This window comes from Myotis nattereri (assembly GCF_964212035.1).
Source record: "Myotis nattereri genome assembly, chromosome: 3".
NCBI lineage: Eukaryota > Metazoa > Chordata > Mammalia > Chiroptera > Vespertilionidae > Myotis > Myotis nattereri.
Window position 1 is genome coordinate 56,827,140 of NC_138077.1, and position 13,727 is coordinate 56,840,866.

At 49.5% G+C, this 13,727-nt stretch overlaps 1 protein-coding gene across 2 annotated transcripts in view; it reads left to right on the forward strand.

The window, feature by feature from the left end:
* Positions 1–13,727, forward strand: part of MYLK (myosin light chain kinase) — a gene marked incomplete at its 5' end in the record, with an annotated part of 113,526 nt that overhangs the window by 58,080 nt on the left and 41,719 nt on the right. For both annotated transcript variants that reach the window (XM_081085427.1, XM_081085426.1), the window contains 3 exons: positions 7,447–7,497; positions 8,252–8,379; positions 10,256–10,409. In XM_081085427.1, coding sequence (XP_080941553.1) covers positions 7,447–7,497; positions 8,252–8,379; positions 10,256–10,409 — 333 coding nt within the window. The remainder of the gene's footprint in view (positions 1–7,446; positions 7,498–8,251; positions 8,380–10,255; positions 10,410–13,727) is intronic.

A 13,727-nucleotide genomic window follows, 5' to 3' on the forward strand; every position in this document is an offset into this window, starting at 1 on the left:
CCCCTCCACCCCCCCCCCCACCCCAGATTATGATGCTTGTAGATCTCTTTGCTTTGACCTCCATATGTGTCTGTCTTGGAAACCAAACATCATGTCAACTGAAAAATGTCTTTGGATATCAGAAGCAGTGTCCAGTTTTCCTAAAAGGTTTCCCCAGAATCAAACCCTTCTTTTAAATATTCTCTCCAGGTCATGGGGAATGTCAAATCCTGATAGGACCCAAAGGGCTAAAAGGAGATACTGGAGAGGCTGAGACTTGGAGACTCGCCTGACAGTGAAAGATGTGGGGCCTGGGGGAGAAGCTGGGTATTTCCATGAATGTCTTCGAAAGCTGGTACCAACTCCCAGTCATTCCCAATCAGAGTATTGGTCTATGAGAAGCGATGGTGCCCTCACCCTCCGCCCTTGAGCTGCTGCCTCAGCTCCTCCCGGCTCTCCACTATCTCCTACAAGCCAGTTAAATGGCAGGAGGGCCTGGAGGACGCCCGTCAGGCCACCCTGGCCCTATGTCTCAGCCCTGCCGGCTGCCTCTTTCACAACCATCCTGGCGTTTTGTGTCCTGGGGCTTGGGGGTGGGTGTTTGCAGTAACAAGAGGAGCAGTGTTCCTGTGGAATCTTCTCATGTGGCAGCCTTTGCTGTGAGGGGATGTGTCCAGGAAATTTGCCCAGGGATGTTAATTCTGGGAAAATCACCAGTATTTCTGCACAAATCTGGAAGGAGCTGGAAGGAGCCTGGTGTGTGCAGGGGAGGGGGTGGGGGTTGTCCCTTTACCCTGAGCCCTGAGCCTGCTCCAGTGCAAGGCAGTGGGATTCAGCCTTCCACCCCGAGGCCTCACTGCTACCCTCCTGCTCTGACACAGTCTGTGGTGTGGGTGCTCCCTCCACCCTTTACCCAGGCCAAGTCCCCTTCAGGAGCCCTCGGCAAAAAGTTAATGCTGGTTTTGGGAATTGTGAAGATTTTTATGTCTATTTTTAGTTAACTACCTAAAAAGGGCAATGTCCCCAGAGAGGCAGAGACCCAGGGACCTATTGGTACCCAAGGCTGTTCCAGCTTCATCCTCGATTCTCTTTTGCTTTTCATTATCTCAGAGCCTTTTGACTCCGTGAAACCCGCCTCTGAGCTCTGTAAATATCTCCCCAATGCTTGCTCTGGTCTTTCCGCCCTTGAGTCACTGGAGAGATGTACTCAGATGCCTTCGGATGGAGCAGTCTAGAAATTTCTGTGGCATGCTGATCTCCTCCCTGCCAGGGCAGAAGGTTCATGAAGCCAGGACTAGGTTAGGACTTGGGCAGGCTGGGGCAGAAGCAAAAGGTGGATTATGCAGACACTGGAGGCTGCTTCCCCACCCCTGCCCCCGGTTTCCCTGGAGGCAACCAAATTCAAAGCTTTGATCCGTGATGTTTTCGTGGGGCTGCCTCCCTTCTTCCAGCCTCCCTCTCCCGTCTAGTGTGAAGGCTCAGCACCTGGCATATTTCATCTAGCTGGTCAGACTGGAGGCTTCTCCTTTTCATAGGAAGTTGCACCAGGATTCAAGCCCCAGGACCCATGTCTCAGCATCAGAGCCCAGGCATGTTTGTTGGAATTCCCAGGTTAACAGAGACCCTCAAGGGTTCACTCATGCCTTCCATAGCTATTTCTCAAGCACGTGGCAGGTACCGTGCTAGGCACTGGGGATACAGAAGGTGAGCACGATGGGTCCTCTTCCTGTCTCCAGGTAACTTGCTGTCGTACACGCATGTTGAGGCAAGTTTCTGCAATTGCATTGCCTTGTGATGGGTGCGGAGATAGTGCCTCCTCAGAGGAGCATGGAACCCAGCCTGGTACTAGTGAGCCATGAGCTGAGACCTGCCTGAGGAAGGTGCAACAGTCAGCAAAGAGCTGACAGCAAAGGCCTGATATTGCAGAAACTGAAAGGCATTCAGTGTAGAGAACAGTGCCCACCCCCGAGCCCCTGATGGTGGTGCAGGCACCAACCAGCAAGGGCAGGAATCTGTGCTTTTAGCCGTTTCCCAGGTGATGATGAGGCACGCTAAATTCTGAGAACCACCGATTTGAGCATTGAAGGCAAGGTTGAGGGTGTTCCCTAAGAGGGAGCAGTAAGAAGGCAGGCTGGAGATGAAAGCCAGGAGCAGATCCCCAAGGCCCTTGGAAGATGAGTCAGACTTGATCCTGAGTGACAGTGGGCAGTCACAGGAGAGGTTGAGACAGATCTGTATTCGAGAAAGACAACTTTGGACACAGAATGACGGATATGTTAGGGCAGGGCCTAGGGGTGGTATAGTTAGGACTAGAATGGTGAAGGGGGGGTGGGGGGGGGGGAGATGTGGAAGGTGGCAGTCCGAGGAGCTTTTTAGTTGATGGACTTGGCATATATTAGTGACTGGATATGGGCAGGGAGGGGGCCTTGGGAGAAGGGGACACGCAGTGGTGTGGGAGAAGATCCTGGTTTGGGTTTGGATTGTATTTCTACTCAGCTACATGTGCTTTTATGAACCCAGCAAGTCATCTGGCTTTTGTGCAAATCCATCTCCGTTTTTGTGAAATGGAAATAGTGTGAGGTGCCCTGCCTGTGTTTGATTGGGGTAAGAACCAAATGAGATAAAGGATGATGTGCCCATGGGTTAAAACAGCTAACTAAATCCAGCTCTCTACAGAAAACCAGTTTGGAATAAGGTGACTCGGCTCTCCAACCCATAAATCAGATTCTTCTAAGCCCAGAAACAATTAATGGACTGCAGCAGATGGTCATATAAAATATGTATAGAATAGGATATAGAACATTGCTGACATTTAAAGTTGTCTTTACTAATAGGAACCAAAGCAGTTTCAAATGCTAACCAATTCAAACAGCAGAAGCTCCAAATTTAAAGAACAAATATAAAACTTTGGCCTTCAGTTTCACTTGTCTGTAACACAGACAGACGGATATTAGCTCAGACTCTCCTTCTGGCACATAGGTTTTCCCAGGGTGGCCAGGAAGAATATAGGGTGGGACTTTGGCATCATCTGATTTCATACTGTGCTGCTGCCCCTTCCTTATCAGCTCCTGGCCCACCACTCCAGGGGCTGTCGGACTCCTTCCGGCCCCAAGAGCCCCAACCACAGCTGCATTCATTCTTCCTAATAAAGCACCACAGACTAGAAGTCCAAGATCAAAGTGTCAGCAGGTTTGGTTTCTCCCAAGGCTTCTCTTTGTGGCTTATAGATGGCTGCCTTCTCGCTGTGACCTTCTCCTCTGTGTCCCAATTTCTTAGGACCCACCCTACCAACCTCAATTTAACCTAATTACCTCTTTAAAGGCCCTATCTTATAGTCCCCTTCTGAGGTATGGGCATTAGGGCTTCAACATACGAATTGGGGGGACACAACAGAGCCCACAGCAGGCCTCCACAAAGTTCCTCTGATCGGATGGCTTTCCCTCTCCACAGGAGGTCAGAGCCTGGCTGTGGTCCAAGCCTTTCTTCTTCCCTTGACAGCCTCTCCCTTCCAGTTATGCCCTCTCCCTTCCCAACAGCCTGGGATGAAGAGGGGCAGGGGCTTCCTAGCTCAGCCAGTCATGGGTATTTCGTGTCCCATCCAGTATCCACTCGCGGGGGATTTGGCTTTCTCATGTTCTTCCTGGCTAGCATCTTTGAGCTCTCCCTTTCCTAGCCTTCAGACTCTTCTCTCTCACCTTGGAAGAAACCTTAGCTTGACATTCCTCTTCTGTCACCCCATTTCTCTCTGTCGCTTTCCCCTCTGAAATTCTGCATAGATTAGTTGACTCCCCCCCTGTTTCCTTAGAATCTTCTCTGGAGTGACTTCTGACACCCCTGTCCCACTGCACCTGCCCTCCCCCACACCACCCATCGCTTGGTGCTGGTCATACCTAAAGCTAACTTCCCAGTGTCCCTTGTCTTCTGCCCTTGGCTACAGTGGCTGTCCTTCTGCCTCTCGGAATCCTCCCACAGCCCCTCTCCTTCATCCCAGCTCCTCACGTGGGCATCGCTGGGATCAGACCCTGGCCCCTGCTCACCTTCACTGCATTCTTTTCCCCAAAGAGCTAACCCATACCAGTTTCCATGATATTCCATCTTTGATCCTAAAATCTTTCACTTCCAATCTCCACCAATCTTTCTCTGATCTCTGATCCCTGAATTCTGATCCTGGGCTTTTGCCTACATACAGATTAAATTCTTTCATCCACCATTTTCACTCTCACCAAGTCAAACCACGTCTTTCACTCCCAAATTCCATAATCTATCAATATAATTTTCCCCATTTATCCAAGCAAGAATTCTCTAATGAGTATTTGTACCTCCCTCTTGTTTTAGCCCCTACTTTATTTACCTTTTCCTCTGTCTCTTATTTATATCTTCTGCTTCTCTCCAAAGAAAAGAAGCTGCCTTTACCCAAGCTGGTCCTGTGTGACCAGTTCCTTCCAAGAGTATGGCAGTAGCTTCCTAATTGGGTGTCCTTGTACCCAGGGATTGTAGAGACCGCCAGATGTCCTCTAGCCCAGTCAGACTGAGGACAAAGACCCAACTCTCAGACTTGGCATCCTACACCAGCACTGTCCAATGCAACCTTCTGTGACGATGCCGTGTGCTATGTCTGCACAACATGCTAGCCACTAACCACATGTGGCTATTGAGCACTTGGAATGTGACTAGTGTGACTGAGGAAATGAATTTTTAATTTTCTGGGATTTAAATTGTCATACTCTCTTCACACCACTGCTCTCTAATCCCAGCTTTGTGCTCTGGCCAACCTGCACCAAACATCACCCCGGTTCTCAGCTCATAGCCACTCCCTGTCCCTGAGCAATGGGACAGTGCTGCTCCCTTCTCTAGTCCAGATCTTCTCTAGTCCGCAGGCCCATCCTGTGCCCCAGCCTTTAACCCTTCCTAACCATCTCCTTATCCCACAGTGTATACTCTTTCCCCCTCATGTGAACAGCCATGTCATGTGGCTGGATAAATTTATTTTTTAAACTTTCTATTCAACTTCTATTTTGAAATAATTTCAGATTTATAGAAAAGTTGCAAAAATAGTACAAATAAATCTTGTATACCCTTCACTCATATTCTCCAAATATCAACATTTTACCATGTTTGCTTTATATTTTGTCTCTCCCTCTCTTTTTCCATCTCTCTTTCCCACTACACACACACACACACACACACACACACACACTTTATGAGCAGTTTGAAAGTAAGTTGCACATATGTTATCCTCTGCACCTAAATTCTCTTGTGTATATTTCCTAAGAACAGTCTCTTATAAAAGAACAGTTGGGAGATCAAAACACAAAATTAGCGTTGATACAATACTATCTATCATCTAATTTATTGGACTTGGTAAAAAATTTCCAGCTGTCCTATAAATGTCCTTTATGGCAAAAGAAGAAGGCCACGTGTCTTGACATTTAAGCTCTTGAAGACAAGTCCTGATTTCTACATTTGGTTGGTTTTCTCCTCAGTACCCGGGCTAGTAGTCTGTACTGATTGGCATGTGCCCTGTACATAGTAGGCCCTGTGTAAGTCTTTATGAGTTGAATGGACAGATCAAAGATGGTGACAAACTAGGGTAAACTTGATGGAGGCAGGCTTCTCCCTGGGCTCAGCCACATAACTGGAAGCCATTCAGCTCCATGCTCTCAGTGTGCTTCTGTCAGGGACCAACTGCTTACAGAATGCTCTGGGGTTCCCAGGTGGGTAGCAGCACTCCTCCCATTTTACTGATGCACAACTGACAGCCCACAGAGCTATCTGACTTACCTGTGGCCACAGAACAACTCCGTGCCCAAGCCAGGGCATAGCACTGCTTCTCTGTAACATGCAGAGGCAAAACCCCGCTCATTCATCCAATAAATAGTTATCGAGTGCAGCTGTGTGTCGGCACATGGGGTTCACAGCTTATACTTTAGGGGGAGGCAAAGGGCAAGCAATAAATAAATAAGTAAATAGTTTGTACATGGTGATAAGTGCCTTGAGGGAGATAAAGTGGGGTACACATGATAAAGAGTGCTAGGGGTGTAGGGTTGATATTTGATATAAAGTGGTTAGGGAAGATCTCATTGGTTAAATGACTTTCCTCCATTTTTTTGTGTCAAGGTATAATTTGCATACATTAAAACTTACCATTCTAGTGCACAGTGCTGTGAATCTTGACAAATGCATACCGTCATGTAACTGCCACCGCAATATAATACAGTTCTATCACCTCGAAACATTTCCCTGTGCCTCTCCCTGGACAGGTGGCTCAGTCAGTTGGAACATCATCCTGTCACGAAAAAGGTTGCAGGGTTGATTCCCAGTCAGGGCACTTACCTAGGTTGTGGGTTTGATTCCTCTCTCCCTTCCTCTCTTTCTAAAAATCAATAATGAAAAAAAAAGCATATCCTCAGGTGAGGATTAAAATAAACAAAAACATGTCCCTGTGCTCTTAGTGGCCAACCCCTCTACCACCCACCTCTGGCAAGCACCAATCTATTCTCTGTGCCTTTCGAACATGTAATGGAAATAGAATTATACAGTACGTAGCCCTTGATTCTGGCTTCTCTTAGCCGAAGATATAAATCACTGATGAGATTCATCCATGCTGTATATCTGTAGTTTGTTTATTTTTATTGATGAGCAGTATTTCATGGTATAAAGGTACCACAGTTCATCCATTCTTCAGTTGAGGATATTTGGATAACTTCTAATTTTGAACAATTATAAATAAAGCCACTATAAACATTCACATTCAGGTATTTGTTTGCATGTTAGATATTCATTTTGCTTGGATAAATAGGTTAGATGGCTTTTGAGCGGAGACCTGAAAGAAATGAGAAAACAAATCATGAAGATAGCTGAAGATATTTTTGCCTATTTACCACATTGTTATTTAGCCAAATGAATAGGTTCGTGCTGCAAAACTGGTCTGTTTGGGTCATTTTTAAAATGTGAGTTGTTTGGCAGTGGGAATGGAGGAGACCATTGGTTAGTTCATTCATTTGTTCGTTCATTCATTGATCCATTCAACAAAGATGTAAAAAATGAAAGCCACTAGTCCACAGTCTGTGACCCAAAGGAAGACTGAGACCCTTGGATCCACACCAAAGGCTAATTTTAGTTGGTTTATCTGACATAATTTCCTTTTTGAGTTTCCTGAAAGTTGGGGTGAGAGAATAGTGAGTGAGTTTGGGTATGGTCATTGAAATGGATAATGAAGGCTAAAGCATGGTTTAGTTTTTCTCTCAGTGGAGGCCTCAGGGACCCCCTTCAGAGGCCCCCAAATCCTGATATTCATTTGATTGTGAGGTTGTCTGTGTGAGACGGCAAGATCCCCAGAGAGACACACAGGACTAAGGGCTTTGCCTGGATGAAGGGCCAGTGGGCAAGACAGCACCCTCCTAGGATTCAGGAGCTTTGGGAAACACAGAACTGACAGAAAGTAACCCCTGAACTTCTTCGTTTTAGGTGATGCAACTGTGAAAAAGAAACCTGCCCCCAAGACACCTCTAAAAGCAGGTAATTGGTCGTAGCAATGTGTGGGGGCAAGGGAGTCATCTGCCAGGAGGGGTTTTCCGTTGTCCTGCTAGCCTGACCGCTGGGCATGTGGTCCCAGGAGGGCACCCCTCGTTCAAGCTCAGCGTTATTCAGGCTGAACCTTCCCCCAGAGCCTCTGCATAGCGTGGTCCCCAGCCTCTCACTTACTTGTCTTTTCTCCTGCTTCCCCTGTAAGGACAGCATCACACAGTAGTAGCGACTCTCCCATCCCTTCCGCAAAATTCTGCTTAACCCTCTGCCCTTCACTCTGTCTCTACGGAGGCGCTCTGCTCTGTGCTGTTTAGTGCTCTGCTCAGTCTGTCCTTGTCACATGGAATCTTGTCTGTTTTATTGGAAGGCATTTGGGGGCATGAACCATATTGAGCCTCTCAGCCAAGGTGACCTGGAGGTTAAAGAGCAAGGTGCTGTCTAATTAATAAAGGAGTTAGAATGTAGATTCAAGAAATTAGGGCAAGATACAAATTCCTGAGCTACCAACAAATGGAGGATAATGCCATGTCACTGTGTGGGCCACATCGAGGGAATCAGAATAAAGAGGTGAACAAACCTAGCAAGTCCACCAGCTCAGATGTTCTGAAGCAGTGACCACGGCCCTCAGTCTTACCCTGGAGGCTCCAGAGAGGAGCAGCAGACCGATGTGGACAGCAGTGTCGCATGAGATGGGCAAGTCTGAGGCTCCCTCCTCCTCACTCATCTTCTCGCCTGTCCCCTCCAGCCATGCCCCCCCAGATCATCCAGTTTCCGGAGGACCAAAAGGTGCGTGCAGGAGAGTCTGTGGAGCTGTTCGGTAAAGTGACAGGCACCCAGCCCATCACCTGCACCTGGATGAAGTTCCGAAAGCAGGTCAGTGAAGAGGGGGGTGGCCTGGGAACAACCACGCAGCCTCTAGGCTGAAGGGGGTGGGAAATGCTCTCATGGAGACAGCATCACCCTCATTGCAGGGGCTTAGAAATGGGGAGCCCTCACCACTCACCACCCGGTCATCACAGCTGAGTTCTTAAAACAACCTTCCTTCCAAATCTACGAATAATACCTGCGCTATAGACTCGCTGTATAATAGAGACAAGTATGAAGGGAGCAATAGAAACCACCCTTGGTTCCCACCTGACTTCGATATCTCAGCCTAGAATTCTCCTCAGAGTCAGGAAAATGGAACCATGAACCCAAATGACCTCTCAGCCCCTGTACGGGTTCTTCTGTGATTCTGTGCCAGCCTGATGAACCGAATCTGTGGGAACAGCTTAAACTTACCACATGCGAAGGGATAAAAGTGAATCTGAGTATTTGGATAGATAAATTGTACGTAAAATAGAATTTTGGCTTGCTGGCCCAGAAATCAAGCTACCATTTATAATCATGGCCCTATGGGAAAATGTTTGAAATTCCAAACAACCAGCTCTTAAAGGAACTTGGAGATCCCACACTGGCAGTGTGTGCCCAGATGCATGCTTACCAGAGGCCCTGGGACCGTGGCTGGCACGGATGGGAAACTCTGCAGAAGGAGTGAAGATTTCTTCTGAGCCCTCTGTTGCTCAATTTCCAAACCATCAAGTTGTCTTAAGGCCCCCAAATGGAAGGGTAGTACCAGGAAGGAAAGGAGGGTTGGTCTCAAAAGACAAAAAAGAGAAGCTGGCCTTTAGCATCCCAGAGCATGTAGCTCTGGACGATGTCTGGGCCAGGGTCACCTGAAGTAGGGTAGAGTCTCATCCCTTCTCAGAGACATTTAGCCCCGGCTCAGCTCTGTCTCTTTCTGTAGTGATGGGAATGTTCTGTATCTGTTCTCCAATATGTAGCCACTAATCACATGTGCCTGTCGAGATCTTGAATGGTGACTGGTGTAACTGAGGAACTGAATTTTAAATGTTAAGTGATTAAAAGTTATTATAATAGCTCTGTCGAGTTATAATTAACACACCACAAAATTCACTCTGCTAAACTCACCCTTTTAAAGTGGTTTTTAGTATACTCACAAGGTTGTGCAACCATAACAGTTATCTAATTCCAGAGTATTATCAACCCACACAGAAGCCCCAGACCCATTAGCAATCATTTCCTCCCTCCCACATCCCCGGCAACCATTCGCCTACTTTCTGTCTCTGTGGATTTGCCTATTCTGGGCATTTCATATCAGTGGAATCCTATAATGTGTTTCCTTTTGTGTCTGACTTTTTTACCACTTAGCATGTTTTCAGGGCTCATTCATGTTGTAGCACAAATTAGAACTTCATTCTTTTTTATGGCCAAATAATTTTCCATTCTGGATGTACATTTGTTTATCCATTCACTAGTTGACAGGTGTTTGGGTTGTTTCCACTTAATTAAAAGGTAAATCGCCACATGTGGCTAGTGGCTATGGTTTCAGCAGCACAGAAGAGGTCAGAACCCGTAGGCTGGGCTTCATAAGTGACTTTGCTCAGATGTGCTCTCCCACCCTCCCATCCCAGGGTGGAGGAGGGAGACGAAGACACTTCTGAACTCTGATCTAGAGGAGCAACTGCAGAGTCCCTTCCCCGACCCTGCTCAGCACGCCCTGCCTGCCCCGGATCTGGACCCCACAGGGAGGCTTGGCTCTGGAGGCAGCAGAGGAGGGGTCTTGGGGGGGAGCCCAGAGTCCAGACCCACCCCACACAGCCACAGCTGTGCAGTGGGGAGTGGGGGTCCCCCCCCCAACTCCTTCCCTGGCCCTCGTCTCCAGCGCTTGCCCACTGTCTGCCCGCAGATCCAGGAGAGTGAGCACATCAAGGTGGAGAACAGCGAGAGCGGCAGCAAGCTCACCATCCTGGCCGCCCGCCAGGAGCACTGCGGCTGCTACACGCTGCTGGTGGAGAACAAGCTGGGCAGCAGGCAGGCCCAGGTCAACCTAACCGTGGTCGGTGAGTCTGGGTGGGTGGCCTGGCAGTGGGGGATGGGAAGGGTAGAGAGCCCCCAGGCAGGATGAGGGACCTCAGGGTCTCACCTCCCAGGGACCTCCTCCTTCTGCACCCATCCTCTCTGCCCACAGCCCCTCGCACTCCCACTTTACTTCTCTCTCTCCAAGCTCACACGGTTGCTGTGCTTCATGCTCATGAGAACTCCAGATCCCAGGCGCACACCCTCGCAGTGTCTTCCTCTCCCTGTGAGTCCCTCCTGGCTTCTCTCTTTCTGCTCTTCGGAGACCTGAGCTCCGCTGCTCTAGGCCTCTCCTACTGGCATGGCAACTCCCTCTCCCACTCCGCCTCCCCCGCCCCCAGCTGTGTCCCCTTGAAGTCTTCACCTTGGATCAGTGCCATCTTCTTCAGGCACTGCTCCTCCGCCTGACTTTAGGGGCATTGCAGGAAGGTCCCATCAGCCCACAGTCTGGACTGTGACAAGATCCAGGGTTGGCCGAGGCCTCGATGCTGCTCGGGGCTGCTCAGTGCCTTCTCCCACTCTGAGGTAGCTTGTCACCCTGAAGACTGAAGCCTCCAGCTTCTCAGGAAACTAGGAGGCATCAGGCCTGACCTTGCTCAGCTTCACGCCCGCACCTTCAGGCATCTCTCTGTCCACCCCCAGGCTGACCGCACCCTCCAGGCTCTGGGCCTGGCCCACCCCTCTCTCCCTGAGGCCACTTCCTTCTCCTGCACTCTGAATCCCCAGGCTCTTGGGGTTCCACCCCCTCCTCTCTTCTCTTCCACTCCACCTCTCCTTCTCTCATCTTAGCCAGACACACAGGCCTGCATGACTCCTGCAACACCTCGTCTCGCTTCAGCCACCCCGCATCTCTTCCCGCTCTCTTCATGGCCAAACCCTCTGAGAGGGGGTGCTCTCTGCTCTGCTTCTGCTTCCTCACCCCCAGGCACTCGTCAGCTCCCTGCAGCCTCCCTCCGCACCCCAGGAGTCTACTGGGATCACCCGCTAAGGTCACCGTGACCTCCTAATCCTAAACCCACTCCCTTTTTTTTATCTCCCACATCCCAATATTGGGCGGAGTCTGTCTCCAGGCTGTTTGTGAAGTTCACTTTTTCCTCTTTATCCCAGTTGCTGTGTTGATCATGCCATTGTCCACTCTCTCCTGAAATAGCCACTAGCTTTCTAATTGGTCCCTTACTGTCGGTCAAGCTCAGTTCCTTGCCCTCCACCCCCATGCGATTGGCAGGTGCTCAGGACAGAAAGGAACAGATGACACAGCAGACTGATGGACAGTAGGCGGTGCCCCTGCACATTTGTGGGCCTCCATACATTATGCTCATGAAAGCCTTTGACCTGGGGTTTATTGGTCTCATCTTTCTTTTGTTTCCTCAAGTTGGGAGTTTTAAATCTGGGAATCATTGTACCGGGAGTCAGGGAATAGTTCTCATCTACAAAAGATGGGAGAGACCCTTTCTCACTCTTCTTCTCTTTGGTGACTCTGGATGCTTACTTCAGTAGTGTCCCCCGTGGAGTCAGGAACTTTGGGGGGGGGGGAGGGAGGGGGGGTTGGTGCTAGTGATCCAGCCTGTGTTTACATGAAGACCTGTACCTGCAGTGCTGATTTGGCCCCACGCCCTCACCTGTTAGCAAACATTGGTTTCCAGTTTTTCTGGGTGGGCAACTTTGGGGTCCACTCCTTTGAACTGCCCTTCTGTGACCACTGTCCCCTACACTGGGCCAGCTCCACTCTGTGCCACACTCCCCTCCCCCATCCCCACTGCACGAGCTGCAGTTCTGGCCTTTTATGGTTTAGTTTCTCATTCTCCTCGGCCAGTACTGACAGGGCCATTGGCGTGGCTGCCCGCCAGCTGGCAGGAGCAGCATGTTAAATACCGTCCTGGGAGGGGAATGGAATGGAGGGGATGGGCTTTCTGTCTGCCTCCCCCTCACAGGGCTAAGAATAGAATTGCTCAATAAAACGGGACTTGCATTGATGCAAACATCAAGGCCACATTCATTCAGAGCCCATGGATTTAGAATTAGTCCAAAGTAAACCTGGATTAAGCCCAGATTTACCTGCACGTCGCTAAGGACATCTGTGTATTATCTGATCAGGGCTGAATAACTAGATGTAAAATGTAAAGGAGATGAAACAGGGGCAGTTTGGCTTACTCTGGATGGTGTTCAAGCACGCTGGAAGCATCCGTTTACAGGCCAGCTAAATAAGGCTGCTTTAGCACAACTTCTGCTTGTCAGCAGTAAACGTCTCTTCTTGTACATTCTTTAAAGCACCACTTTCTTTTCAGATAGTCTATGTCGCCCATCTTATACATGACAATAAACATTAGCCTTCCCCTCCGTTAGTTTAAATGAGTGATACTTAGCTTTTTTAAAGACTTATGTGTTGAAAGGCAGTGCAGGGATTTGCGAAGCTCCAAGGGCCTCTGCCTCGGCCGGCACCTCTAGCCACAACCTCAGAGGGTGGGGGTGCCACTTGGGCAAGAGAGAACAGCCCAGCCCAGATGATTTCCTTCCTGTAGCTTGTCCAGCAAGAGATAAACAGGTCGCTTTGCATATTTTTAAAGGAGAAAAACAAAGTGGAGGGAGCACCAAATACCCACTAATCCCCATATACTATCTGAGCCTGGAACTTGCATGATTTTTAAGGGCAGGAGACTTCCCTTCGTAATGCCTGGCTTAGATTTCAGCAAGATGTGATCTTGATCTTATTCTGCCTGATAGCTAGGAGCGGGGATCTGAGGATTTTTCGGAATCTCTTTTGGCTCTGCCAGGGCCAGAGGGTATTCTTGGTAAGCAGAGTGCCTTAGCCTCCGGGGGGCCAAGGGCCAGCTATCCAGGTAGACAACCCTGGAGCCTTTGCAAGCACCTGGAATTCCAAGAAAGATGCGAGTGACTGCGACATGCCAGTGAAGGCAAGCCAGGCAGGTGAGGCACAGCCGCAGATCATCGTCAGACACACAGGCAGGCAGAGCCCGCCAGGATGGTTCCTCGTGTGAGAAACGTTAACCTCGAGAGCCTCCATTTTCTCAGGAGTGGGAGCATTTTCTGAGCAGAAACCCCACTCTGTTAGTCAGGTTTCTGGGGAGCCAGGGAGTCATCCCCAGGAGCCCTGGAGCTCCGGGCCCTAGACTCTGAGGCTGCTGCCCTCCCAGACCAGGTCGGCTGTGCCTGTAGCGTGGAGGGCAGGCCACAGGTGCTCTGCTCTAAGGGGTTCACCCCTGGCGAGTCTGCCTCTGCAGGGGATCTGCAGGTTGTGAAAACCATGGAGCATCAGACCCAGCCCCTGGCCCTGAGGCGGTGGT